The sequence below is a fragment of the Colletotrichum graminicola genome, assembly GCF_000149035.1.
Source record: "Colletotrichum graminicola M1.001 genomic scaffold supercont1.6, whole genome shotgun sequence".
Classification (NCBI taxonomy): domain Eukaryota; kingdom Fungi; phylum Ascomycota; class Sordariomycetes; order Glomerellales; family Glomerellaceae; genus Colletotrichum; species Colletotrichum graminicola.
Window position 1 is genome coordinate 297,536 of NW_007361010.1, and position 25,474 is coordinate 323,009.

Below are 25,474 nucleotides of genomic sequence, written 5' to 3' on the forward strand. Positions count from 1 at the left end.
TACAGGCGTACAACCCTAACCCTAACCCTGAAGCTGGTTGTAGCTGTCTCTGCCGGTTCATCATCTTGCGCAAGCTCAGCTCAGCTCTCCAAGTTTACAAGCACTTGCTCCCTCACCGTTTGCCAGTCAACTTCAATCATGGCTTGATCTGTTCGAGGTGGTTTACAAATTACGAGTGAGTGTTATGTTTAGATGTCCAGGTCCAGCTCAGCCTTTTGTTCGTCCGTTTCGTTAACTTTTACACACCGCTCAGCCCCAAACTGTACACTCCACCCATCGACGACGATCTTGGCTGATTTCAGAGGAACCCAATAGAGCTCCATCCCCCCCGGTCAATGTCTCCTCAACAACCCACCCAAGGAAAGAGAAGACAATCAAGATACGGATACACAGAGAGAAAAGAGGCTGCACCGTCCCCGCCCGCCCTGTCTTGCAGCGCAGTGCGTAGTGTCTTTCCCCCGTCAATCAAATTAGCGCGTGACCGCCGGACGTTCCCAACAAATCCTCCGTCGGTTTGTGAGTACTACATCAGTGTGTATCTATACTTTGACGGATTTGTACTTTGACGCAACTATACTCGGACTTGACCGGGGGGGGGGGGAAACAGAGACATTTCTTAACTCTTGGCCTGTCATTTGCTACTCCAACAAAGCCTCCGCTTACCGACCTGCAGTAGCTTCCCTCTATCTCTCTCTCTCTCTCTCTCTCTCTCTCTCTCTCTCTCTCTCTCTCTCTCCCTTATCACTTTCCCCCGCGGACATATTGCATTCTTTCCCTCATGTTTAAAGCTCGCCCTGCCCCGCGCTTCCTTCTCTCGGCTGCGCGACATCGACATCCTCTTCCCCTCCCACGACTCATCCCATTCGGAGCTCAGCTTCAACACCACCACCAAAACAACCAACAGACGTCCGATTTCTCCCACTTCGCCCCCCGGCGCGCCTCAAACAGACCCGATCCCAAGATGGCAGGCGACGATATTGAGCGGTACCTCAAGCAGACGCATGACCGCGTCTTTGAGAACAACCGGCGCTGGGCCGAGGACAAGAAGAAGCAAGACCCCAACTTCTTCGTCAGCCTGTCGCAAGGCCAGGCCCCCGAATACCTCTGGATCGGCTGCAGCGACTCGCGCATTCCCGCCGAGCAGATCTCCGGCCTCGAGCCCGGCGAGGCCTTCATCCACCGCAACATCGCCAACATGGTCAACAACATCGACCTCAACGTTATGAGCGTCATCAACTACGCCGTCTGCCACCTGAAGGTCAAGCACATCGTCATCTGCGGCCACTACGGCTGCGGCGGCGTCAAGGCCGCCATGACCGCCAAGGACCTCGGCCTCCTCAACCCCTGGCTCCGCAACATCCGCGACGTCTACCGCCTGCACGAGGCCGAGCTCGACGCCATCAAGGACGAGGACTCCCGCTACAACCGCCTCGTCGAGCTCAACGTCATCGAGCAATGCCGCAACGTCATCAAGACCGCCGATATCCAACAGTGCTATGCGAAGAACAAGTACCCCATCGTCCACGGTTGGGTCTTTGACTTCCACGACGGCCTCCTCAAGGACCTCAAGATCGACCACGAGGCCATGCTCCACGAAATCCAGAAGCTCTACCACCTCCCCGGCGCCGACTTTTAGGTGTCCCCGCTGCCACGCGGGGGCACTGGGTGAGGGGCGCGAAGGGGAAAGGAAGCTTCACCGTGGTGACTCACCAGCACTATGGACTTCTGGGCTCTCGTTCCGCCATGGGGAAAATTTTCTTGTTGAGGGCCACTTGCATACTCACGCCCCGTCCGCCAGATCCGGAATGGGATTGAGACACTGTTTTGACCGAGACATGACTACATGACGCCAACACCGGTAACCCCCCCACAGGTAGCTCCCCATCCAGTCCGCTTTGGCTTAGTGGAAGTGACAAAAAATGCCGGGCCCCGCTTACGTGCATCTCCGCGCGCCGATACTTTTGAGAGAGAGGGGGGGTAGAGGTTCGTTATCGGGAGCTATCACCAGCGGGGCAGCTTTTTTCCTTTTCTTTTTTTGTCTTTTATTTTGTTTCACCACCGGAGTTGAGGGTTTAGTTTCTCCCCCTTACACATGGTGGTGTGGGAATGTTGGAAGAGGCGAAGCAGGCGTGGTAAAGAGGCGATGCAGGCGCAATGCCAAGGGAACGTGGTTCTTCGGTGCAAGACAAGGTTTATTTCAGCAAGACGAGTGGGTTTCACGGAAAGTAGAAGAAGAGAAAAGTAACATTTCCAATGGCCGCCGATGCCCGTTCTACTGTATGCGTTATTGTGCTGCAAGCCCCATGCATCGTCCATCGCAAACTCAAATTGTATCGCACCCAAATGCTAGAGTCATGTCAAGTTGATCGCCAATCTCCGGTCCCCTTCGTCTCCTACTCCAGCTGGATAATGTTCCTATCGCCGCGTTCAGTCAAGTATCCGGATAGCTTCTGCACCTCGTAACTCACCACGAACAGTTCCACGCATGCCTGCCATTCAGGCTCTTGCACATAGCCCGGCTGCCCACGTTGTCCGGGGCCACGTCGGCCGACGCCCACCCGTGCGGCCCATACTGGCCGGTGCCCGTCTTGAACAGCCGCGCGGCGAGGGCCTTTGCGTACCCCCTTCGGCGGTACGGCGGCTACACAGACGGTGATGAGCTAGTGCGTGAGACGACTGGGCTGTGCAGGGCCTTGGCAAGATGAAAACTAAAAAGAACGGCTTACATACCTCGCAGTGAAGGCTCGACAAGGAACCGTCGGTACCTTTGGACCATTGTTAAGTCAGCCGCTTAGCACCGTCCATGGGGATGGAGATATGTCCACTCAGGGATGGAAACACGCACCCAAAAACGACCACGCGATCGGCGTCTCGTCCGCCAGCCTGAGAACCAGACTTGGGAACGTCATGAGGGTTTCGCTTTTTCTCTACTCGTCAGCCGCGCATCCCCTTGACACATACACACACAAGTGCAAAAATCGCGAAGAAGAGTCAAAGGCTCCCTCTCACCCCTCTGGAACTTACACCTGGCGAGGGATCTCTGTCCTCGCGATCACGACCTCGCAGTCCCGCTCCGTCGCCGGCCCCCACGTCGCCCCCTCCGGCAGCGCTGCGTCGGGCTCCGGCACATCCTCAACCCGAAACAGCCACTTCTCGTACTCGTACGATGCTCGCGGCCGCACCGTCGCGCCCCGCCGAATCATCACCGCCCTTGTCGCCGTCGCCAGCGTCCCTACGAGGCAGGCCCCCGGGTAATGCGCCCGCCCGCCGTCCGACTGCTCTCTGCCGACCTGCCGCACCGCCTCGAGCGCCGCCATGATCTGCAGCTCGGCCGCCTCCCTCTCCTCCCCTCCGCAGGGGACCGCGGCACCGTCCTCGTCCTCTAGCGTCGAGTACATGAACAGCTGGGTCTCCTTGTCGCTGCCAAAGTCCAGGTACGCGACCGTGAAGTGACGCGGCTGCGGCGGCGACCCCGACGCAGCGCCAGGGCTCAGAGGGGCGTCGGAGGCGAAGATGACGCGAGCGGTCGGGCGCATCCCGCCCTTGAAGCGGGTGAACTGCAGCCGGCGGAGGACGGGAAGCGAGTTCGGGAGGTGTGTCTCCAGAAGGGGCACGAGCCCCTCGGGCACAGTCGTGTATATAGCGGCCATTGGCGGTGGGGGAGCTCAGATGCTGTTCCGTAGTGGCGAGGGGTAACAGTATGGTTTGTTGACAGTAGATAAGCTGCATCGAGGAGAGGGAAACGGAGGGGGGGGAGCATTACATCGGTTATTATAGCGCAACGCGGTGAGTCAACTCGGCCCGGCTAGGTGACTCATGCTGAATCGGGTTATAAGGAGAACAGCCTTGTTCCCCTGGCCACTGTAGAAGAATGATTTTCCCCACATCGATATCTCAATCCAGTTATACACTTGCCCAAGTCGTACTATATCAGTGTCTCGAGAAAAAGAGGCCCAAAACTCATGGGGAGTTGACCTTCGATGCGGGATCTGCATGAAAGTAATTTCCGTAAGTCTTTATTAGATGATTACCCAATACAAAAACTCATGTGAAAATGACGTTTGTAAACCTATCGGTAATCATAATCCTCGTGCCAACGCACCTCAAAACACGCGACATAAAGCATGCTTCATCTGTGAATGACTACGCTAATAAACAGTCCTACCCAAGGCGAGCTGCGTTGAATGGTGGACGTGGTTACCCAGGTGCATTTCTGATCTTCTCCTCTTCGGTAACGGAACCCATTGTGCTGAGGTCTTGTAGGCCAACCGACGGGATAAAGTATAAACTCCAGGCGTGTTCCTGCTGGCTGGTTGCGCATACTTGATGAAAATGTTTTTATGTGTGACTCTATGAAAGGGGTTTTTATATGTTTACTCTGGCCGTCGTCGTAAGACTCACTATGTGTCTCTATGTGCTGGCATGGCCTTACTATAACCCTACTTGCAGAAAACTCTCTGATTTGTGTTTAAAGGCCTCTCCAAGTGTTTCTATCATTTGAAGCAACAAGCACCGCTGCTTCTCTAGTTTCACAGTCGATTTGAGCCACGTTCCAAGGATGGCACCTACACATGATGGCGCGTGAGCCCAACAAATATTACCGCACAAGTCGACATGCAAAAAGACAACTGTGAAATAGGTTAACGGGGTCGACATACGTGGCAGCTCGAGGCCGGGGTCGAATAACAAGAGTTCAAGGCATAGTTAGCAGGTGTTGGCCATGCGGATTCAGTCATTGGCTCACTGAAGGACCACCACTGCATTTCGGCCCTCGAAAAACGACGCGCCCCACACGGGAAACCGCTCAGTGAAAATCTCAAAGCCGCTCGCTTTCCTCGCCGTCCCGACACGGCCATGAGTTGTCGCCTCATCATACCGCCCATCCCAAATTCCCCAGTGCCTCCGAAACATTCGTGCCAAACATGTCTGGATACGACCGTGACGTCGTTGTTGACTGTCTCAAGAGGCACTATGAGCTGCTGGTGCGCATGGGTTACATGGAGCCCGAGGCCGTCGAGCTCCCGCCCGCCGGCGGCTGGAGCGACGCCGAGCTTCGCGTCGATGCTCTCCGGGCCATGGGCCGGTCCGAGGCCGTCATCGACTTGCTGCGGCACATCCCATACGTCCACGAGAACGACGACGCCGACCCCGTCGAGATCTACACCGAGACCTTCCCGCTCCGGTACCTGCGCAGCGGGCGGTGGTTCGGCGGCAACCCTGGCGAGGACTTTGCCACCACGCCCCTCCTCGACCTCGGTTTCGCCCCGTTCGACGGGCCCGTGCCGGCCGACATGGTGTCGTTGACGCACGCCGACGAAGGCACCTGGTGGCTGGTCGACACCAAGGAAGGTGAGTTTCACGGCTGTGCGTTCGCAGCGGCATTCTGCTCCGAGACTGATGCCCCTCTGACGAAAAGGATGCATCTATCCGTACGGCACTGAGTTCGACAAGAACGCAGACGAGGTCCCCCACGACCAGCAGTGGCGCGCGGTCGACCCGGTGCCCATTCAGGCTTACTTTGACAAGATCCATGCCCAGGTCGGCAACTTGGAGGTGGTGCCGGCGCCCCGCTCGGGCAAGTGGGAGGCCAGAGTCGTGGAGGAGTACACCGAGGAGGGCCAGGTGAGCTGCCCGTCCCCATCTTTGTGTGACCATGTCGAACCAGTAGGGGGTATTTTGATGTTCTAACCCATTTCGCCGCCCGAAGGAGGTCAAGCGCTTGTACGCCGAGTTCGGATGGCCGGACGCGTTCCGTCGAGAGGAGTTCAGGCAGGCGGTCGAGAGAACGCGCGCGGCGGCCATCGAGGCCGGGCTGGGAAACCATGACGATGACGATGACGAGGATGAGGAAATGACCGGTTAGATTGGTACGAAAAAGAGCTGTATAGCATGACAAAAGAAGACTCGGCTGCATCAATTGGCCAATGGAAGAGCCCAATTGACCTGCTCCGAAAGCGCACTAGTAGGCTTTTCTCTTGCACCTCTTCCCAAGACAGACATATAATTTGAGAGCCATCACAAGGTAGGCATTGGGCTGAATATCGGATCGCGGAAGACGCCCACGGATACCATATTTCTATGCTATCTCATTAACCGTGTGTAGTTGGTCTTTTGTCGTCATATCTAGTATAAAGCGCAGCCAACTTCAACTCCATACCCCCAAGCCTAAAGGCGCTTTGCCAAAACAGCTGGGAGGGGATGGGGCAAAACGACGAGGAATGACATTGAGGGGGACCTTGACGAGCGGCTTGTTGATAGACCTGATTGTTTTTATCCATCTTATCAGTTTGCGTTGTTTCTGCCCTCCAACAAGATTTCCCGGCTGTCTGTGTATGCCGCGACTTTCAACGGCACTAAGCTGGCCACCAGGTACGGCAAGACCTGCGTCCAAGACCCGATCTTTGCCGACGTCGACACCCAGGACGAGGCCTGCCTTAACTTCAACGTCTTCCGCACGCGGGGTATCCCGCTGAGCCAGAAGACGCCCGTCCTGGTCTGGATACACGGCGGCGCCTTCTACGCCGGCAGCTACCGCAGCTTCGATGCCGCAGCTTCGATGCCGCAGCTTCGATGCCGCCTCTTTCGCCTCATCGTCCAAGGAGCCAATCACCGTGGTGAATTTCCATTACCGCGTCAATTCGCTCGGCTTCCTTCCGTCGGCCCTGTTCGAAGGGCAAGCCTCTCTTCGCCCGCACCATCCACCAGTCCGGCTCTGTCACCGCCCGTGCGTTCCCCAACGCCACCTATCCGCTGTACGTGAAGCAGTACAACGAGCAGTCCTTGGGGACGAATCAAAACCAGACAAGACGGAAGAGACTCCGGGTTGCCGTCAGTGTGTTTTGCGGAGTAGCCACTTGATACATTTTATTATAGCCTCTTACAACGGTGTTGCGATACGGCATTGATAGACCACATACAGTGCTTCAGGCGAAGCCCAATGAGGACGGAGTCAAAAGTCATGACTGGAAGGGAATGAACTAGGCTTACGAACTTGGGTGGCGCACATGTGAGCTACTCGGTTGGCGATCCCCCGTTCTTGATGTAAGCGCTGGCAAGGGATAATTGATCCTTAAGATGGAATGGTTCTCAATTATATTATTACACTAGCTTCTAACCCATGTCAACAGTCTTGGTGCGTGTCTTCTTGTGCAGACTTAGATGAGAAATGCAACACGTACAATGTGGAGTACAACTGGACTGGGAAAAACCGTTGTTCGAGTTGCAGGATAACGAATGCTAAAACTAAGATCAGTTGCTCAGAGTTGATGTTTTGTCTCGTGTTTGAGGCGAGTATAACAGATGACGTATACCCAAGACCGAAAGTAATTGTAACAGGCCTAATGTTGGGTTTTGTACTAGCAATGCAGGATTTATGAACCGACATGATAGCCCCAATCCATCTGCTCAAACAATTTTCAATCCTTAAACTCCGTAGGCTACCCTGATATTCCCGGACCAGTCATCAAACATACCATGCCACATCTTGATCATGGTCTCTTGCTGTACTGCTAGAGTCCGGGCGACTAGATATAGACTGTCTACTCATTTCCAACCCAGTCAGGTTCCCAGGCTCTGTAAAGTGACGACGAAGCCAAAGAGGGCGACTCAGAGTCTCCGATTGTTGCGATCGTCTCGAATCTGAATCTGCTTGGGAATCAAGTTGCGACCCCTCTCCGACTGAATGTCCTATTAGCTCCGTGATGACTTGTTCCGGTCGAGCAGTGTTTGAGCTCAAAATGTCTCGCCTGTCTGGATGTGACAGCGAAAACCGCCTGGGCCCAGTGGATCTAAACAAAGATTCGTCCTTGTTGAAATTTGCCGTAATGTCTTTGTTATCGCCCAAAGGATCCAGATGGGGGTTCATCGGGTGTGAAGCCTTGACTATTTTGGCAATAAGATCTGCCATGCCCATCTCGATATGCAGCTTAAGCAAATAGGCAAGGGGGTGGAATTGAGCGTAACTAAACCTGTTAGTGAGCGTTGTGATGTAAGCTCTAGACAAAACTTACATCAGCGTGTTGGGTAGGGACATGAGTCCTATTATAATAATCTAGAATATGAGGTGAGTTGGCGTCAGTTACACAAAGGCAAGAGAGTAGGCTCACGTCAAGAGACATCGATATCCCGATCATGGCCAGGTTGAATCTGAACAGTACAGTGTACTTTGTCAGGCCGCCTGCAATCAAGCGTGACTTGACAAGATACACAAAGGTCAAGTTTAAGCCTGCATCAACAACAAGCAAGATTCCCTTTTCAACACGATCCCATATCTCGTTAATTTGAACATAGGTTTCACTAATCTGGAGCCGTGCCGGTATCCATATGCAAAAGACGCTGATATTGACCGCGAGTAGAATGGCGAAGACGGCCCATTTCAGTCGTGTTGCATGAGAAGGGACTAGCATTAAGACCGCGATTCGATTGATGATGATTTGCATCAGGCATTGAACCTAACATACGTCAATCAGCCATAATCCAGCGAGAAATCGAGTTCACAAAGTTTGGAACAGCTTACCTGGATAGACCAAAAAACGACTACCACGACACATTGATCATCAGTTCCTTATCAAGTATCTCGTATTCGTAGCAGCACTCACGTAACAAGAAGAAGTACTCGAAACTAAGTTAACGTTAGCTCAAGTTGCCATATCGTGATGCACAAAAGAACATACCTTGGGTTGATGAGAGAGGTTAGATAGCACCATGAAACGACACCAATGATCATACTAGCCATCCATTCCGTCCAGATGAGCAAAACATATGTGTTGACTCGGTGCGTCCTCTGCCAGCTGGCCATGCTTTGTTGAGATCCCTTAAATCCACTCCAGAGTCCAACTCCAAGGCTGAAACCCCAGAGCATGCTGACGATATTTTGTTCTTCGTTGGTAGGCGTAGGTGCCTCAAACCAAGGGGGCACCAATGTTCCGGCCATCTTGATGTCAAATCCTCTTTCTCATGAGACAAGCACGTAATAGAACTCGACATTGGCGAACCGCCTTCATCCTCGATGGCAGGGAGTCGTCGACGAAAAGGAAAACTAAGAAACTTCTGACGGAACATTGGCTGGGGGGACGGACAATATGAGGAATCTGTGGCCCATCCTTTTTAGATCGTCGGAACTTCAGTGATCACACAAAAGTGTAATCTGAATGGCAGATTAGGAAAAAGAAACCATGTATGGTAGCTTCCGACAAAATTTGTTTACACAGTTGGTGTGGATGGGGAGTAGCACAGTGATAGCCAAGCCTTCCAATCACCGACTCGGGAATGTCAACGCTGGGACCTAGATTCTTTTTCTTAGCTCGTGCAGCCATCAGACAATGCCCAGTGTTTAGAACCTGCCGTTGTGGAGGGCAGCCAAACTCCGTTACCAGATGTTGCATTTGCCTTCCGGCATTTGAACGCGAACGTTTTGCTGCGGGGCAGCCGGAAAGTGTGTTCCTAGGATGCGAATACCTGTGGGAGCTCCGATCGCCACGCTGTCGCACACGAAAGGGTGGTAGCGATGATCTCCGGACAAGAACCGGGTTCCCTCCCTGTAAAAGACAAGGGAGTTTGCCGCCCAGATCATGACACGGTCTGGCAGTTGGCAGTAGCTGCGGCTATTCAGCCGTGGATTGTTTGACAGGGCGAAGTTCGGACAAAGAACTAGCTTGATCAGCTTTCTCTCGGGACCGAATAATGCCGCTATGGACAATACGATCTTTATGACTCTGTGTAAACCCTAGTGCGCTCAATATAATATATAAAGATCCCCCCATCGGCCCGAAACCACGGGCTGATGACAACGAGATAAGGACAAGAACAGCCTTCCACAGCCATAGCCACGCGACCGAGGCCGTGAGATCGGGGAAGAAGCCGATATCGGCGCTAGGCTGAAGCTGTTCGAGGATGTAGACGGACACACAGGTTTCATGAGCCCTGGTCGGCGCCTCGGTAGTTCCATGGCACAAAGTAAGCCTCAAGACGGAGCCCAATCTTCGCGAGGAGACATAAACTCTCATGTTGCAGGAACGTGCGTCACTCCAATCCAGATTGGAAAGTTTAAGTACCGAGTTCGAGTCATAATTTCCTATTGTCGTCATTGAGATGGGCCAACAAGGGTTACAAAGGGTGCGTTGCAAAGCCACCATTCGGTAGTGCGTGCGTTTAAACGAGGGGGCTCAGGGGAACAGCATGAGAAAGCTTCAACCGGTTGGTTGGAGACAGATGACATGATGTTGTGAGCCCCCCCTCTTGCAGAGGTCGGAGATGCAAGATTGCTTTGGCTACGTCGGGGTTCTGAGTAGCTACCCCATAATTTCATGTGACAAACTTGGAAGACACCTAATTTATGTGTATCTTCCTTCCGCCTTTACCCTGGATGACATCAGTAGCAAAGATGTCTGTGCCCAAGGCGTGGTTGACTCTTATGAATGAACATTGGCTATTGAGCGACAGTTTTATTGGCTCAAAAAGGGTGCGGACGGGCAAGTCAGCGTGCCATTAGAACTGGCTTGTGAGCTGTTCCAGTCAAACATGCCTCCTATATTGGCCCTCCGTTGTATTTTCGCGAGCCTCGGGGACTTTCGAATCCACCCCAGTGTCTATGCTCAAATTTCGACGAGCTAGCCTTTAAGAAAACTTAAGGAAATGGCCGGTTCGGCTTCGAAAATATTTTGCAGGGCGTTCCCCTAGACCTGGTGATGCAGGCACAGGTTAAGTCAAAGCACCCACTTTCCGATCACCCCCACATTACGATCATATATATCTACCCCCAGCCACCACTAACCACCTTATATATATTATCACTACTTTTATAGTCTATATCTAAATAACTTTATTTTTTTATAATATGTTCTTTATTACCTTATAGTTAAATATACTAAATCTAATATTACTTAGGCAGTAGATGCTATTACTACTGGCAGCAGTATACGCTAAGTATCTAAGACCTATAGTATCCCTTTTACTACCCTCTAGAACTGTCTATCTAGTACCTAAAAGAGGTTAGCTGCCTTTAAAGACCTCTAGTAACTATTAGCCACCTAGGAGGCTAATCTAGCCCTTTAGGTGACTGCCTAGGCTGACCTTAGGCTGCTACTAACCTATTAATAACTAAAGGACTTTGCCTATTATATCCTCTAAGCGATAGGGGATACCTAGCCTCTAGGCAAGAGGTAGGTAGATAGCTTTATTAGAAGAAACCTATCTATTAAGGTCTAAAGAAGTTAATCTATTAATTTAAGGCGTGTTAATAGGGTATTTACTAAGGTTATTAGGGACTAGTTTAAATATCTTACTATACCTTATATCTAGGGTATCTACCTAGCTAATAGATATAATATAGATAAAACTAGTATCCTTAAGGGTAAGAGAGATAATAGGCTAGTGCTAGGTAGGGCTATAATAAAGGTAGTAAGGAAAAAGTAGCTTAGATTAAGAGCCTAGGTATTTATTATTAAGTGTATATCTACTAAAGGTAATACTATTTATCTCTTAGTTATATATAAGGGTAAAAAGGTTTAGTAGTAGTAGTTCTTTTTAAATCTTAATCTATATAATAGATAAGAATTTATAGTAATAAAGAATAAATAGACTACTAATAATACTACTATTAAATAGTTAGAAAAGGTCTTTCTCTTTTAGACTAAGCCTTTTTAACCTAATTAAGCTAGACTACTTATTCTAAATAGGTATAAAAGCTATATAATAATAGATTTTATATAGTTATACTATACTAATAACGTTTATTTATTATTCTTACTACTATATACCTTTTATATCCTCTAGCTACTTAACTAGTTAGTCTTTAGCTTTATTAAGGTAGTATATTAAAAGGAGCTTAGATATCTTAGTTAGTAGATTAACTTTACTATTATAGGTAAAAAGAACTTTATTTCTTACTATTAAAAGGCTTACCTAGCTAGGTTATTAAAAGGTAATATTAAGAGTAGCTAGAAATACACTAGGTTATAGCCTATTAGTGTTATAAAGCTACTTATAAATAGGCTACTAGTTTAAAAGGTAAAAATAACACTATTAACACTATTAACACTACTTAATCTAGCTACTAAAGATATATCTATAGCCTAGGATACCTAAGGTATAAATAACTAGGTATTAGCCTTATTAGTAGTAAAGTAGTTTATACTAAGGAAAGTAAAGGACCTTAAGGCCTAACTATAGCTCTTTAGCTAGCTAGAATAAAATATTACTACTTAACGCTAACTATTTAGAAAGGTTAAAAAAGGCTTCTAAAAGCAGTTATATATACTAGCTGCTACCTAGTAAAAAATTAGCCTTCTAGAAGCCTAGGTTACTAATAGTAAAGTAAGGAAATAAAAGGCTGTTTATATAGATCTTAACATAAAGTTTATAACAATTAGAGAGGTATAGTAAGCCTAGATAGAGGCTAGTAACGTTAAAAGTAATATAGATAAACCTAACGTATCTAATTTACCTAGTGAGGCTAAAAGTTATATTATTATAGTATCTAGATAATATTAGTAGTTAATTAAATAAAGTAGTAGTTGTTATAATAGTAATGTTTTTAGGTGATTGTAATGTGGGGGTGATTAGAAAGTAGGTGCTTTAACTTATTATATCTGCGTGTATGAGAACAATGCTCTGGATTTCATTAGTTGTGTTAAAACAGGCATAAATTTTTGTAACTAATACATAATTGGCGTAGGCTTAGAAATCAGCTAGAAGTTAAATACCGCTAAAGAAGGCTGGAGAAAAATGCTATTTCTGCTAGGGATAGGTTAATATATAGGTGTTGGTATTACAGGGATTGCGATCGTAAAGCAGTAATAGTTTAATTAACTACTAGTTACTTATTAAGATAGATAATAGGAAAAAGAAGAAGAAGTTATTACTATAGATATTTATAGTGGTGTAAGTAAGCTGCTAGGGTAAGTCACGTAATAGTAAATCACGTGACTATAGATTAGCTTTACTATTAAACAGTTAAATATCCTAACACTAGTAACTTTCTAAAGTAAAAGAAAATTACTATAAATAGCCTAGATACTACCTAGTAGCTAAAAAGCTTAAAAACGTAATAAAAATTAAAAGCCTAAAAGTATTTAATACTTTTTATTTATATAATCTATTATATAGCTTAAGAAACTTATCCCTTTATACTAATTTAAACTATCCTATTTCTAACTAGTTATTTTAGTACCTTATTAAGTAATAATTTAGTAAATCTATTAGTAAGATTATTATTACCTTATATTTATTATACCTTATAGACCTTATATTACTTATATAACTACTAAAGGGCTATAATATTAATTATAAGCCTTTTTTTTTATAGTCTTAAGCTTAATAAGGCACTTATAAAGTAAGTATAAGTTAGTATAAAGGATTATTAGTATATATAGTAGCTTAAAGTAGTTAGTAATTATTATAATAGTTATACTAAGTATATAAGTAATATTAGTGCTAGTAACTATACTATAAATCTTAAAAGCTAGTATACTTTAGGTAACTTACTTATACTTTATTAAGCTAAAGTAAATAATATTACTAGTTATAGTAAATCTATTACTTATAGTAGTACTTATAGGTGCCTTATTAGTAAGAATAATAATAAATCCTAGCTATAAAGTAAAGTCCTTATTATTTATAAATAATTTATTTATAAAAATAAAAAGCTTTATAGATTTAAGGTTAAGTAAGTAAAATAATAGACTATAGTTAAGGTTATTTATTTACTATATAATATAATAGTTAAGTGCCTTAATTTTATTTATATTAGGTAATTAGTATTATACTATAATAAAGTAGTTAAAGTACGCTTTAGGCTAGTAGACTAATATAATATACACACTATAGGCTTATTACTTAACGTACTACTTAAGTGCTTATAGAGATTCTTTATTAATAAGTTAAAGTCTTTTACCTTAGCCTTTTTATTAGAGAAAGAGCTTCCCTTTAGTAGTTAGAGATACTACACTACTATTAAAGGTAAGTAGGTTATTAATAGTAAGGATTTACTTCTCCTTAGTAGTAAATATAGCCTTAGTAAGCTTATTAGCCTTATAAGTAGAGAAGGATTTATCTAAAAAGGTAATAGTATTATTAGTTTATATACTAATAATCCTAAAGTCTAGGCTTTTTATATTAGTAATTAGTAGGTATAAATTAAAGGTTAAAGTCTTTATCTAGAGCTTTTTTTTATAGTAGTAACTATATATTACCTACTAGTAAGTACCTACCTTTATAATACTATATAATAGCTTTACTACTTATATAATAATACCTTTTAGATAAAGTTTTTATATTTATAATAAAAAATATATAAGAATTATATAATTTAATAAAGTAGTTAACTATATATATACCTAGGTAATATTATATAACTAAAGTAAGAAATTATTATTATTATAAATAAAAAATAAGGTAAAAGTAAAAATAAGGCGCTAGCTAGCTTACTAAATTATAAGTAACTAGGTAAAAATTACTTTTTTACTATTATTAGTATATTTTTAGATAATAAGGTAGGATTTCTTATATAGTTTTTTATTTTAGCCTTTTACCTTATTAATAATTTATAATTTAAATATCTATACTTTAGTATACTTATTCTTATTATATTAAATAAAGTAAAATACCTTATAGGTAATAAGCCTTTTAATCTTAGTAGTAGTTACTTACTTAAAAGGCTTTTTTAAGGTAGTAATAATACCTTTTTTTTATAGCTTAATTAATAATAGTTAGTTAGCTTCTTCCTTTATTAAGATATACGCTATACTTATAGTAGTAAAGAAGGTAGTAGGCCTAATAGTAAAGCTAGTTTTATTAAAGAAATTAATATACCTCTATAGGTAGCTAGCTTTTTACTTTAGCTATAGGTATATAGTAATAGTAATACTATTATATATTTCTTTAGTAAGTATAAGGTTATTAGTAGGTAATAAGGCTACTACGCTATTATTATTATTCTCCTTATTACTTTACTTACCTACCTTAAAAAGTAGCTATTATTACTTATTATAGGTATCTTTAAGGTATAGTTTAATAATAGTTAAATAAAAAGTTTATAGGCCTTAAGAGAGGTTAATAGTATAAGTAGTCTTATTACTAGTAATAAGGTAAAAAGGGCCTTACTAGCCTTTTTTCTTACGCTAGATATAGACTATAGATTAAAGTAGAAAGGCTACTGTTATAGCAGTATCTAGGCTGTTATATATAGTTACTACCTTATTAACTTACCTTTTTATATAAATCTAGTAAATAGCCTTTATTACTTTTCTTACTACTTTAGCCTTTTTAAGTAGGGTTAGTAAAAGTAGTAATAAGTTAGAGATTTATAGGTAGGTGCTAAAGACTAGTAGTATAGGTACTAGGCTATTTAGGCTAGCTATATTATTAATTACTTTAATAGCTAGCTAAAAGGTAACCTTAGGTATATAGCCCTTACTATAAAGGATATTATATATATATTAAAGAGGTATATAGTATCTTTTAACCTTACTAATACTATTATAGGCTTTAATTAGTATTTCTTTAATATTAATATAAAGTAACCTTACTAACTACTTAAATTTACTAGTATAAAAGTTTAGGCTAGTATTAGTAATAATTTAGTTAGGTAGGCTAAAGTAGATATTAATTTAGTATATCTAAAGTGCCTCCTATATATACTTTATAGTAATATTTTTAAGTAAATAGGCTGCTTAAAAAGATATTATAGTATTAACTATATATAAGGCTAGGTAGTTACCCTTAAGGTAGATAATATTAATAATAATCTTATAGTTAAAGTTATATTTATTATTATATAAAGTAAATTTAAAGTAACTAGGCGCCTTTATATTTATTTAGTAGTAGTAGTAAACCTTAGTTAATTTCTCTAAGGCTATAATCTTAACTTTATTACTAGATTATTAGAGGACGTAATAAAGCCTTTAGACTAATAGGTAGCTAAAGTAATAATAAATTTACTATAACTTTATATCTATAAGATAGTAGTAAGTAATACTTTACTTATATTAATTAAGTAGTATCTATATATAGCCTTATTTATAGATAATAGGTATAATAGTGTTACCTTAAATTAGCTTATTAGTAAGGTTATTAAATTTAATACTATACTAATCTATATCTATAAAGTAAAGTAGAAATAAAGTATTTAATAGTATTATATAGAAAGTTAGTATACTAAAGGGGGTTAGTATATTAATTACCCCTTATAATTTAAAGTAGTTACTACTACTAAAGTAGATTTTTACTTTACCTACCTATAACTTATCTATAGCTAGATTTCTTTTTATTTAGTAGTAAAAAGTAAAATACTACTTATATCTAGCTATTAAATATTTAGCTATACTAAAGTTAGGCATAATACTATAAAATAAAATAAATAAATATTACTTATTAAGGGTAAAGACGTCTATGTTAGGTAGCTTATTATTATATAAATTCTTATATAAGGAGTTATTTTTTATAAGAAAATAGGTTATAAATTAGTTATATAGTAATAAAAAAAAAGTAGGCCTATTAATAGTAAATAAGTTAAAGAACGTTATTAATATATAAAACGTAGTGCCTAATTCTTTATCTTTATTACTTTTTATATAGTTACCTTCCTTATCTAAAGTAAATAGCTTATATCCCTTAAAGTTAGTTATAAAGTAGTTAAAGGCTTTAGGTAAAAAGTCTATTAGATACTGCTTTTTATACTTATAGTAAGCTTATTACCTTTTGTCTTTTAAGTGCCTTATTAACTAATAGTTAGGCTTACTATATATATAGCACTTCTTTATAAATAGTAATAAGGGTAAAAGAGGTGCTTATTACTATAGATTACTATTAAAAGGGCGCTATAGCATAAAGTTACTATAGCTATAGTTATATTAGCTAAATTACTAGTAACTTTATTAGCTATTATAAGTATAGTTAGTCTAGTATTAATTATTTACTTTTTTAGTTAGGTATTAATATATAGGTTATTTAAATTATATTATATTACTAATTACTAATTAAAGCTAGCTATATATACTAGTAAACGTTAAAAATAGATTAAAAAAAGTAAGGGAGTACTTTTTTATCTTATAGTAAGAGTTAAGTAATTAGTTATAAAGGGCTATATTAAATAAAGTACTAATCTTTATAACTATTCTTATAAGGGTAGTTACTTTCTTAATAAGTAACTTTAGGTATTTAGCCTTACTTTTATTTAAATTATTTAAGATAGTCCTTATTAAATTAGTCTTTTATAGCTTAGTAAGGTAGGCTTAAAAAGTCTTTTTATTTTTAAAATTACCTCTTATTTATATAACTATAGTAATAAAGTTAGTTTAGTTATAGAGATAGTTAGTATAGTACTTTATAGCCTTACCTTTAAGTATAATAAAGAAGGCGCTTATAAAGTGCTCTTACTAGGTCTTAGCCTTTATATAGTAGTTATAAAAGATTATAAGCTTTAATTTAAGTAACTTATATACCTTTTTACTATACTTTATCTTATTAAGGTATAATTTAATAAGGTTAGTAAGCTAGTAAGTTATAAGTAAAGTAGTAGTAACTAGTATAACTAATAGGTAAAGGTAAGTATTACTTACCTACTTAAATAGTAAAGAAATAAAATTTAGGTTATTATATAATAAGGCTAGATTAATAGGCCTTTATTAACCTTTTTAGACTTAAGTAACTTATACTAAGGGGGTAATAATATAAGAGGGGCCTAGTTAATTTTATATTAATATTATTTCTAGTAGTAGGTCTATAATATCTTATATAAAGTTAGGTTTATTAATTTTTAAGTAAAAATCCTTACTCTTTTTCTTCTCTTTTTTAATATCCTTAAGTATCTATACCTTTAGATTATTAGCCTTAAGGGTATAGTAAATTTATTTAGTAATAGTTAGTAACTTTACTATTAATACCTATATACCTCTATATATTAGGTAGTCTCTAAATTTAATAATAGTTTTATAAGTAGTACCTTTAAAGATATTAAGTAACTATTTTTTAAAGTCTTTAGTAGTATATCTCTATAGTTATTAACTATATAACTATATAAAGCTATATTATATTATTTAAAGTATAATAATAGTACTTAAGGCGTTATATTACTTAACTTAGGTAAAGCTGTTAAGAATATTAGCTAAATTAGTTATACTTTATAGTTATATAATAATAAAGGGCTAGCTACGCTTTAAGATAAGATATAAATCCTTAATATTCTATAGATAAATATACTTCTTTACTTTAGCTAGCGCCTATAGTTTACTTTACTTTTTACTTAGTTTTTTTTTTACTATTATTACCCTCTATTAGCCTTACTAACCTCTTAAATATAGGCACTTACTTCTTACTTATAGGGTTAAAGGTAAATCTATATATTAGAGGAATTACTACTATTAGTATAAATAATAATAAGATAAGTAAATAAATAATATAATATAAAGAGGTATAAGTAAGAAATAAGGTAAATAAAAAGATAAAATAATAGATAAATAGATAGTAGTAAATAGCTTTAGGGAGGCCTTACGCTTTAGTAACGTAAAAAGATAGCTCTAGAGAGGCCTTACGCTTTAGTAATATAAAAAGATAGCTTTAAGGAGGCCTTATAGTAGATCTTACTTAAAGAATAAGAGGAGACATATACTATTTTTAAAAAGAGATATATATAGACCTTACTTTTTAATAAGTAGAATACTATAGTTAAAGATTTTTAAAGGAAAAAAGGTAAAAAAAAAAAAAAAGTAAGAAGTTAAAGTTATATACCTTACTTAAAGGTAAATAATAAGTAGTCTTCTTAAATTAATTAGGATAGTAAAGTTAAGTAAAAGTTATATTAGTTACTAATAACTATACCTTACTTAAAAAAGAAGAAAAAGTAAAAAAAATAGTATAGTTATTAATAGGTATTTAAAGAATAAAAAAAAGTAAGTAAATTAAGGTAATATAAGTAACTTTTACCTTTTTTACCTTACTTAAAGAATAAAAAGAGGTATACTTACTAAAAGTAACGCTTAGCTACTAATTATCTAGTTAAGAAAAGAAGTTATAATTACTATAGGCTACGCCTAGCTAATAATATAATATTAAAAGTGTATAAAGGTAAAATTAGTAAAAGCTATTTATTTATAAATACTATATTAAAAGTAGATTACTTAGGTAGTTCTTACTTAACTGCTTTATAGCTAGTCTTACTAGTAAAATCTTATTTAAATAAGAACTTATAAGAGTTTATTTACTTATAATCTTATATAGGCTGTTACTACTATAGTAAGATAAAAACTTAGTAAGATAAAAATCTTAATAATTAAAGGAAAAAAAAGTTAAAAAATAAAAAAGAAAAAAACTTAAAAAAACTTAGGTATAAAAAGAAGATAATTATACTAAATACTATAAAGGTTATTAGTAAGTAAGTAGTATATAAAGAAAAAAAACTTCTCTAAAAGTAATAAAGTTAATAGTAGTAATAGTAGTTTTATATAGTAAATATAAGGCTTAAAGGGTTATTTACTAGGTATTATAAAATCCTAGGTACTAATAATCTTTAGGCTAAGTAGCACTTTAATACTTTAATCTAAGCTACTATAGTAAGTAAAGTATTATAGCCTCTTCTAATAATCCTTACTAATCTATAGTAGTAGTAACTATAAAGTTAACTACTAATTAGTGTTAGTATTATAGGGATTATAATTATAAAGTAGTAATAGTTTAATTAACTACTAGTTACTTATTAAGATAGATAATAAGAAAAAGAAGAAGAAGTTATTACTATAGATATTTGTAGTAGTGTAAGTAAGCCGCTGGGGTAAGTCACGTGATAGTAAATCACGTGACCATGGATCGGCTCCACCATTGAACAGTTGAATATCCCGACAATAGGAGCTATCATCTTGGACGCAATAGCTAATTAACCAATATCTGTGACACTATCCAACCTGAATATTTGCCAATGCAGGCGCAAATCTGTATGCCCAGAAACTAACTAGGTTTCGCATCTTGTTAAGCGCTCATACGCAATTCCCAGGTAGCTATTACGTCTTCACTTGGCTCCCAAAGCTCACCAGCCCGCCGAATCGAGTCTCCGCCGTGTCCTTTGTCAATAATGACGATTCGTTCGAGATCCATGATGATTTCGGGTCTGCCACTGGCGGCGATCAACGTATAGCCCTCAAAACCGGCCTGGATCGTCTTCTGTATCGCCCGCTCCTTGTCTGTATCCACGCTCGAACTCGCCTCTTCGAGCTCTCCGCACTCTTGCACAAACCTCTACAACGCCATAGCAGCGAGAACAGCCTTACAACCCTCCGCCATCGATTCAACCGTTGGGTCAAGTTTGACTCCTCCTTGTTGAGTGCTACCCCATCGAGCACCACGTGCCCAGGCTTCCTCGGTAGGGTCGGTGGAGCCTCTCTGCTTCAGAAGTCCTTTGGGTCCAAAGGTAAGGCGGGATACCTCCTGCTCGGTACCCATGTATAGACTGCTGGAGATGTCATCTAAATCGAGAAAACTAGACTGCAGACAGAGAGCTCGCGCCAGGGACATTCTTTTATTCTAGATGCCATACAGCGTACCTTCAGACCTGATAACTCTCCTGTCACGCTGTTCGAGGATACAAGGATCATAGCCCAGAGCTGTTGTCTTATAACTTTGGCATATCTATTTTCATCAAGGGGAGAAAAGCCTATGATGTCGTCCCTTATCAACCGTTGCTGCTTTGAGCTTGGCTACGCTCTGTCGAGTTGCGACCGAAAACTGACGAGCCCCACTCGTTCTCCTGTTCGAAGGTACGGAAGTGACAATACATGACCATCCTCACAAACATCAACTCAAATTGTTTTTTCTTTGGATCACCTCCAGTCGCTGAATAGGTCAATAGTACAAGTTATTGGCTTTCATGTGACAAAATCACACGGGCCATCATGTCGAGAAGTTGGACGTCATAATTCAGAGAAAAAGCCGGCTTGTTTCATGCAACCCCGCAACGTTTCTATGGCCAAGTTTGTAGGTTATCGTGAGTCGTGCTTCGCGACGAGTAATGTCACAGCGTTTATTTCGAAAGAAATATATGAAGAGGAATCAAACCACCTTCATGTAAAACTTTTGTCGAAAATAGTGCACAGTAGCAAAGCAATTATAAGGTCCGCAGCCTATTCTTTAAGTCACACACAACTATGCAAAATGGAACACCCATGACACCAACAAGGCCCTGTGACATCAACAAGGCTACATGCTCACTGCTTTCTCTTAGATCTGTAAATAAGGCAAGGTCTGTGTCATGGCGCCGCAAGGATGATCACCTGCCATGATGATCGGCCCAGATTACTAGAGCAAATAATACGTACTGCCTACATTCAGGCTGACCAATCAAACGAGGCCTAGCATTCCCTTTAGCAAGAAGGACGCGCGCAGTTGCGCGGATCCAATTCCTTGGACATGGGAGAGCTGCAGAAGCGTCCGCGCACGATCATTTGTTACGAGGGTTCTGTCGGCAAAACACTGCTGTGCCTGGTTAGGTAGCCGTTTGAGTCCTAAAGACCGAAAAACCACCATTGGCTGCGCGTTCTGCGTACTGGGGCTTCCTAATGGAAGAAGAGAGTGCTCTGAACCCAATGGTTGCGAAGGCTTGTGTTCGGAGAGCGCTTTGTACATTTTATAGAGCTTTGGGCTTCATTAAGATCAAAGGCAAGCAGTTCGGTGGATAAACATGTTCAATTTTGAAGCCTTCCTGGTGATATGGGAGGGGTTCGCATGATTGGGGCTGGCATGCACCATTCATCATGTCGTATTAGTGCATTAAGCACATTTGTGCCTAGCACATCCTAGGCTGGTATCTGCCTATCAAAGCTGTCTTCTGACAACCCACCCCATCATGCTTACTTTGCTGGCCATCTTTCACACTGAGATTTAGGTCATACTGCTTGACTTCCCTCATCAATAGTCTCAGGATTCCCAATCTTTTTTACGTTTCGTTTATTATGACCACAACTGCCCCCCGTTCTCCAGTCTTCATTCGCCAACTCGCGCCATGGGTACCACACTGCTCGAAATCGAATCCAAGCAACTCAAGGAGTTCGGCCAACGGAATACTACGCCTCCTTACGCAGCGATAGATTTCCTGGGACACCTCGATCCGGACTTGGACCTGGTCTCTTCAAGGAATGATACCGGTCACTCCCAATGGATGTCTGAAAAGCCGGAACTTTGGCAATTGGATATTGCATGCGACCTGGTTCGGGACCGAGGGCTTCAGTACCTCTGGCCAGATTATTGGCATTCTGTCACGGAGTCCAGCGGACTTGGTTCCAGTCGGCTCGAGCACTTGGCAGCCTGTTATGAACGCGCTTGTTGGTGCTTGGTTTTCACGCCCAAGTCTTTATACCAACATTTCCATCGGCGCCTGGATCCCGATGGTCAACTTTCCGGCTGGCTACAAATATTCCATAATCAGGGGAGTCCCCTTGGACTACTTATCGCATCAAGGAAAGAATTTTTTCGTCCAGCATATGGCCCCATGGTCGAGCGATTCCTTCCAAGCCCAAATCGCATGATTTTGTTCCTTCTTGGAATGAATGCCGCCAGGCTTCAAGATTGTACCTTTTTGGCCGAGGAATCGGAAATTGTCACGCCGGTTATTAGCGCAACAAACAGCAATGGTCCATCTAAAACATCAATGCCACCGCTGGGTTTGATGATTGTTCAAGGCAATTCAGATAGTTACTATTACAATGAGGAGGAAGTTCTTCACCGGAACCTTCGGGGAGAGCAGATGTTGTGTAAAATCCCGGTTTCTCTGAGATTGGAGACTTTGGGCAAACATCACAGACAACAATGGGAAGTTCCATCCTCGCTGCACTCTGAAGATGTTGCCGTAGAGAACTCCAGCTCCTATGCGCAACAAGACCGGTATTTGCTATCCCTGATGGACTTTCATGGACAGAATGAGGCCTCATATGCCTTCCGGTCGCAGTTGCTAAATTCTATTACCGAAGGTTGCGGAGACAGCAAGCAACAAGAAAGCTATCATCTATACCCATTGACCGAGGGAGACACTTGCTTTCAACGTTCTCTAACACCCCAATTTGGAAGCCGGTCACTCAACGTACTGCGGGTCGAGCAACAAAACAATGTCAAAACTTTGTTACCGATGATCACACCCAGTGTCACTATTACTACAACATCTTCACTACTGCTTGACTCCCGATTTCAGCCTTCTAAAGAGGGCAAATTCAGCAACATACGGTCGTGGCTCGATTCGACTTGTGTCAACCCAATCATGAAAGAAGGGGGCGAGTTATCAGAGCCACTGCCAACTATAGATCCAGTTGATGTAGGTGGCAACGACATGGAAGACTTCGAAGACACATGTTCCGAAACTACATCAAAGACAGAGTACCAATGGCAATCCTTGGACGAATGGGCACAGCTGGGTCCATCACTAGAACCCAGCCACCCACTGTCCTTCGTTAAAGCCGCACTGATCAACACGGCTCTGTTCAAGTATCTCGGCCAGAAGAAACAACAGCAAAGGCACAGTGGTCAACAGGCCCAAGCCCCAGTCTCCCCCAATAATCAAAAGAGACTGGAAATAGCATGCCCATTTTACAAAGTGGATCCGCTCAAGTACTCAGGTTGTCTGAAAGGTGCTCGTCTACTGACTATTTCCCAAGTCAAAGACCACCTCTTGAAGCAGCATCGCATGCCTTTCTACTGCCCAGTCTGCAAGAGCGAATTTCAGACGGCTTCAAACCGGGACAGGCATATTGTCAAGCGTTCCTGTAGTCTCAAGAAGGAATTCCCGCATGAAGGAGTCTCGGATGACCAGAGACGGCTACTGCTTCGTCGCCATAGGCGGGTGGGACTGAAGGAACACTGGCATAAAATATGTGTTCTTTTGCAGCTTGAAATCTCTCGGTCTGCATCTCCATATTTGATTGATACAACCATTGTCGCAAACGAGGTCATGGAGTTCAGAAACTTTTGGCGGAAGTACGGCCAGAGCTGTATAGCAGACTTCTTGATGACAGTCAACTTGCATCACTGGAATCGCCAGAGCGAGGAACGGGATCTGGCTTCTTTATACTCTGCCATCCTGGAGGGAGTCTCAGAAACCATTATACAGTGGGAAACTACGGAGAGGCATCTTGGGTGCATCTCAAGGCAGTAGGTGCAAGAGGTTCATCTATATGATAGGACAACGACATCGGAAACTCGCAGTCGGAACTGGCGGTATTGACTGGCAAGAGAGAACAGTGGCTAATACCAGATATCTCCATAACGTGGTAGTCTAGTAAAACGGAATTTCCTTCATATCAAGCGAGAGTTAATTTCTTTCAGATAATCATTCATAACTGTCGTCTGTATGCTGTCCGAAAACCACTGGGGACAGATCTTCTACTCGCCAGAATACCTCGCCAGAATCAAACCCGAGGCTTGCCCATCAACCCTCCAGATACGAGGGAGCAGAGATGGATCTCTACCGACGATGCCCTTTCATCGCTGCTCTGGTGGACAGTCACTGCTGTCCAGTCTCTCCCGGGGACCCTTGAGGGCGACTCAGCTTCGGTCTTCAACATTGCAATCGATGGCTGCCTCCGTACAGACCAGCTGGTGCACCCGGATACGTTGGGCTGTGTTCTCGGTTATATAGCCCCTTCTATCCTGATCTGCAAGATGCTCGGCTCGGCGAGCTGGGCAGATTTAGCGATCTTGGCCCGGCAAGCCCTTGGGTCAACTTCTCGCTCTACGAATCCGAGTGGGGACTTGGCACTCGGCGGCAAGATCCAGGCCGTTTTCGTCCCGCATGTAGGCGTTATAAACGGGCAGCAAGTCGTCATACTGATGCTCCCGGACGGTTGGTTGAAGATCAAGGTTGGAGTTAAAAAAGACTGTCTAGACGAGTTGCCACATGAGCCACTGTGGATGAGGCTTGCTGAGGCAAGATAGGTTAATGTCGTCTTCGGATGGTCACATTCTATCTCGCGCGCACCGTTCTTAGTCCAAAAGCATCAGATTATCTTCGTCTAAAAATCGTATAATAGATAAACGCGCGGTTTGTATTATTGGTCGTAATTGTATTGATCCCAGTGTACTGTCATGATCTTCTTCCAGGGCTGCTTAGGAGCAATGTGCACCACGACCATGATCCCATTCGTGTGTAATGAGATGTAGTGGGAAGAAATATATAGTTTCATGAGATAAGCTGTCATCGCGCGCTGGCCAACACTAAAGAGGCGCTTTCTTGATCACAATTCATGCATACAAATATCCGGCTGAAGTCTATCAACCACATTTCACGGCGAACAATTATCACACACGTTCAATCGAAGTTGAAGCTTTGAAATACTTCGTTCGAACGGATCAATCAGTAATGATTCCGACAGGCCACACCTTAATAACACCTTTGTTATCTCAGTTTTTGTATACCACCTACATCTGAAACAAGGTGCCGGTCCTCAGATTACGCCGAACCTACAGGTCACGAGACGGGCGATATGAACTAGGTATGTAGGTTTGACTC

At 41.8% G+C, this 25,474-nt stretch overlaps 6 protein-coding genes across 6 annotated transcripts; 2 read left to right on the forward strand and 4 right to left on the reverse strand.

Moving 5' to 3' along the window:
- Positions 1 to 961: 961 nt before the first annotated feature.
- Positions 962 to 1,636, forward strand: GLRG_02136 (carbonic anhydrase; the record flags this gene model as incomplete). Its single annotated transcript, XM_008092794.1, has 1 exon — positions 962 to 1,636. The coding sequence occupies one exon, from the start codon at positions 962 to 964 to the stop codon at positions 1,634 to 1,636; it is 675 nt and encodes a 224-aa protein (XP_008090985.1).
- A 757-nt stretch (positions 1,637 to 2,393) lies between these two features.
- GLRG_02137 (acetyltransferase) lies at positions 2,394 to 3,650 on the reverse strand (the record flags this gene model as incomplete). The annotated part of the gene is made up of 5 exons (XM_008092795.1): positions 2,394 to 2,415; positions 2,469 to 2,641; positions 2,731 to 2,765; positions 2,846 to 2,919; positions 3,025 to 3,650. The coding sequence occupies 5 exons, from the start codon at positions 3,648 to 3,650 to the stop codon at positions 2,394 to 2,396; spliced, it is 930 nt and encodes a 309-aa protein (XP_008090986.1).
- A 1,272-nt stretch (positions 3,651 to 4,922) lies between these two features.
- On the forward strand, positions 4,923 to 6,981 carry GLRG_02138 (uncharacterized protein; the record flags this gene model as incomplete). Its single annotated transcript, XM_008092796.1, has 4 exons — positions 4,923 to 5,349; positions 5,417 to 5,622; positions 6,287 to 6,614; positions 6,920 to 6,981. The coding sequence occupies 4 exons, from the start codon at positions 4,923 to 4,925 to the stop codon at positions 6,979 to 6,981; spliced, it is 1,023 nt and encodes a 340-aa protein (XP_008090987.1).
- A 1,024-nt stretch (positions 6,982 to 8,005) lies between these two features.
- Positions 8,006 to 8,450, reverse strand: GLRG_02139 (uncharacterized protein; the record flags this gene model as incomplete). Its single annotated transcript, XM_008092797.1, has 2 exons — positions 8,006 to 8,050; positions 8,106 to 8,450. Coding segments are annotated over 2 exons (390 nt in total), but the record flags the coding sequence as incomplete, so codon positions are not given.
- An 85-nt stretch (positions 8,451 to 8,535) lies between these two features.
- Positions 8,536 to 8,932, reverse strand: GLRG_02140 (uncharacterized protein; the record flags this gene model as incomplete). The annotated part of the gene is made up of 2 exons (XM_008092798.1): positions 8,536 to 8,620; positions 8,673 to 8,932. The coding sequence occupies 2 exons, from the start codon at positions 8,930 to 8,932 to the stop codon at positions 8,536 to 8,538; spliced, it is 345 nt and encodes a 114-aa protein (XP_008090989.1).
- Positions 8,933 to 19,956: 11,024 nt separating this feature from the next.
- Positions 19,957 to 20,499, reverse strand: GLRG_02141 (uncharacterized protein; the record flags this gene model as incomplete). The annotated part of the gene is made up of 2 exons (XM_008092799.1): positions 19,957 to 20,223; positions 20,278 to 20,499. 2 exons carry the CDS (start codon positions 20,497 to 20,499, stop codon positions 19,957 to 19,959), a joined length of 489 nt encoding a protein of 162 aa, XP_008090990.1.
- Between the last annotated feature and the right edge of the window lie 4,975 nt (positions 20,500 to 25,474).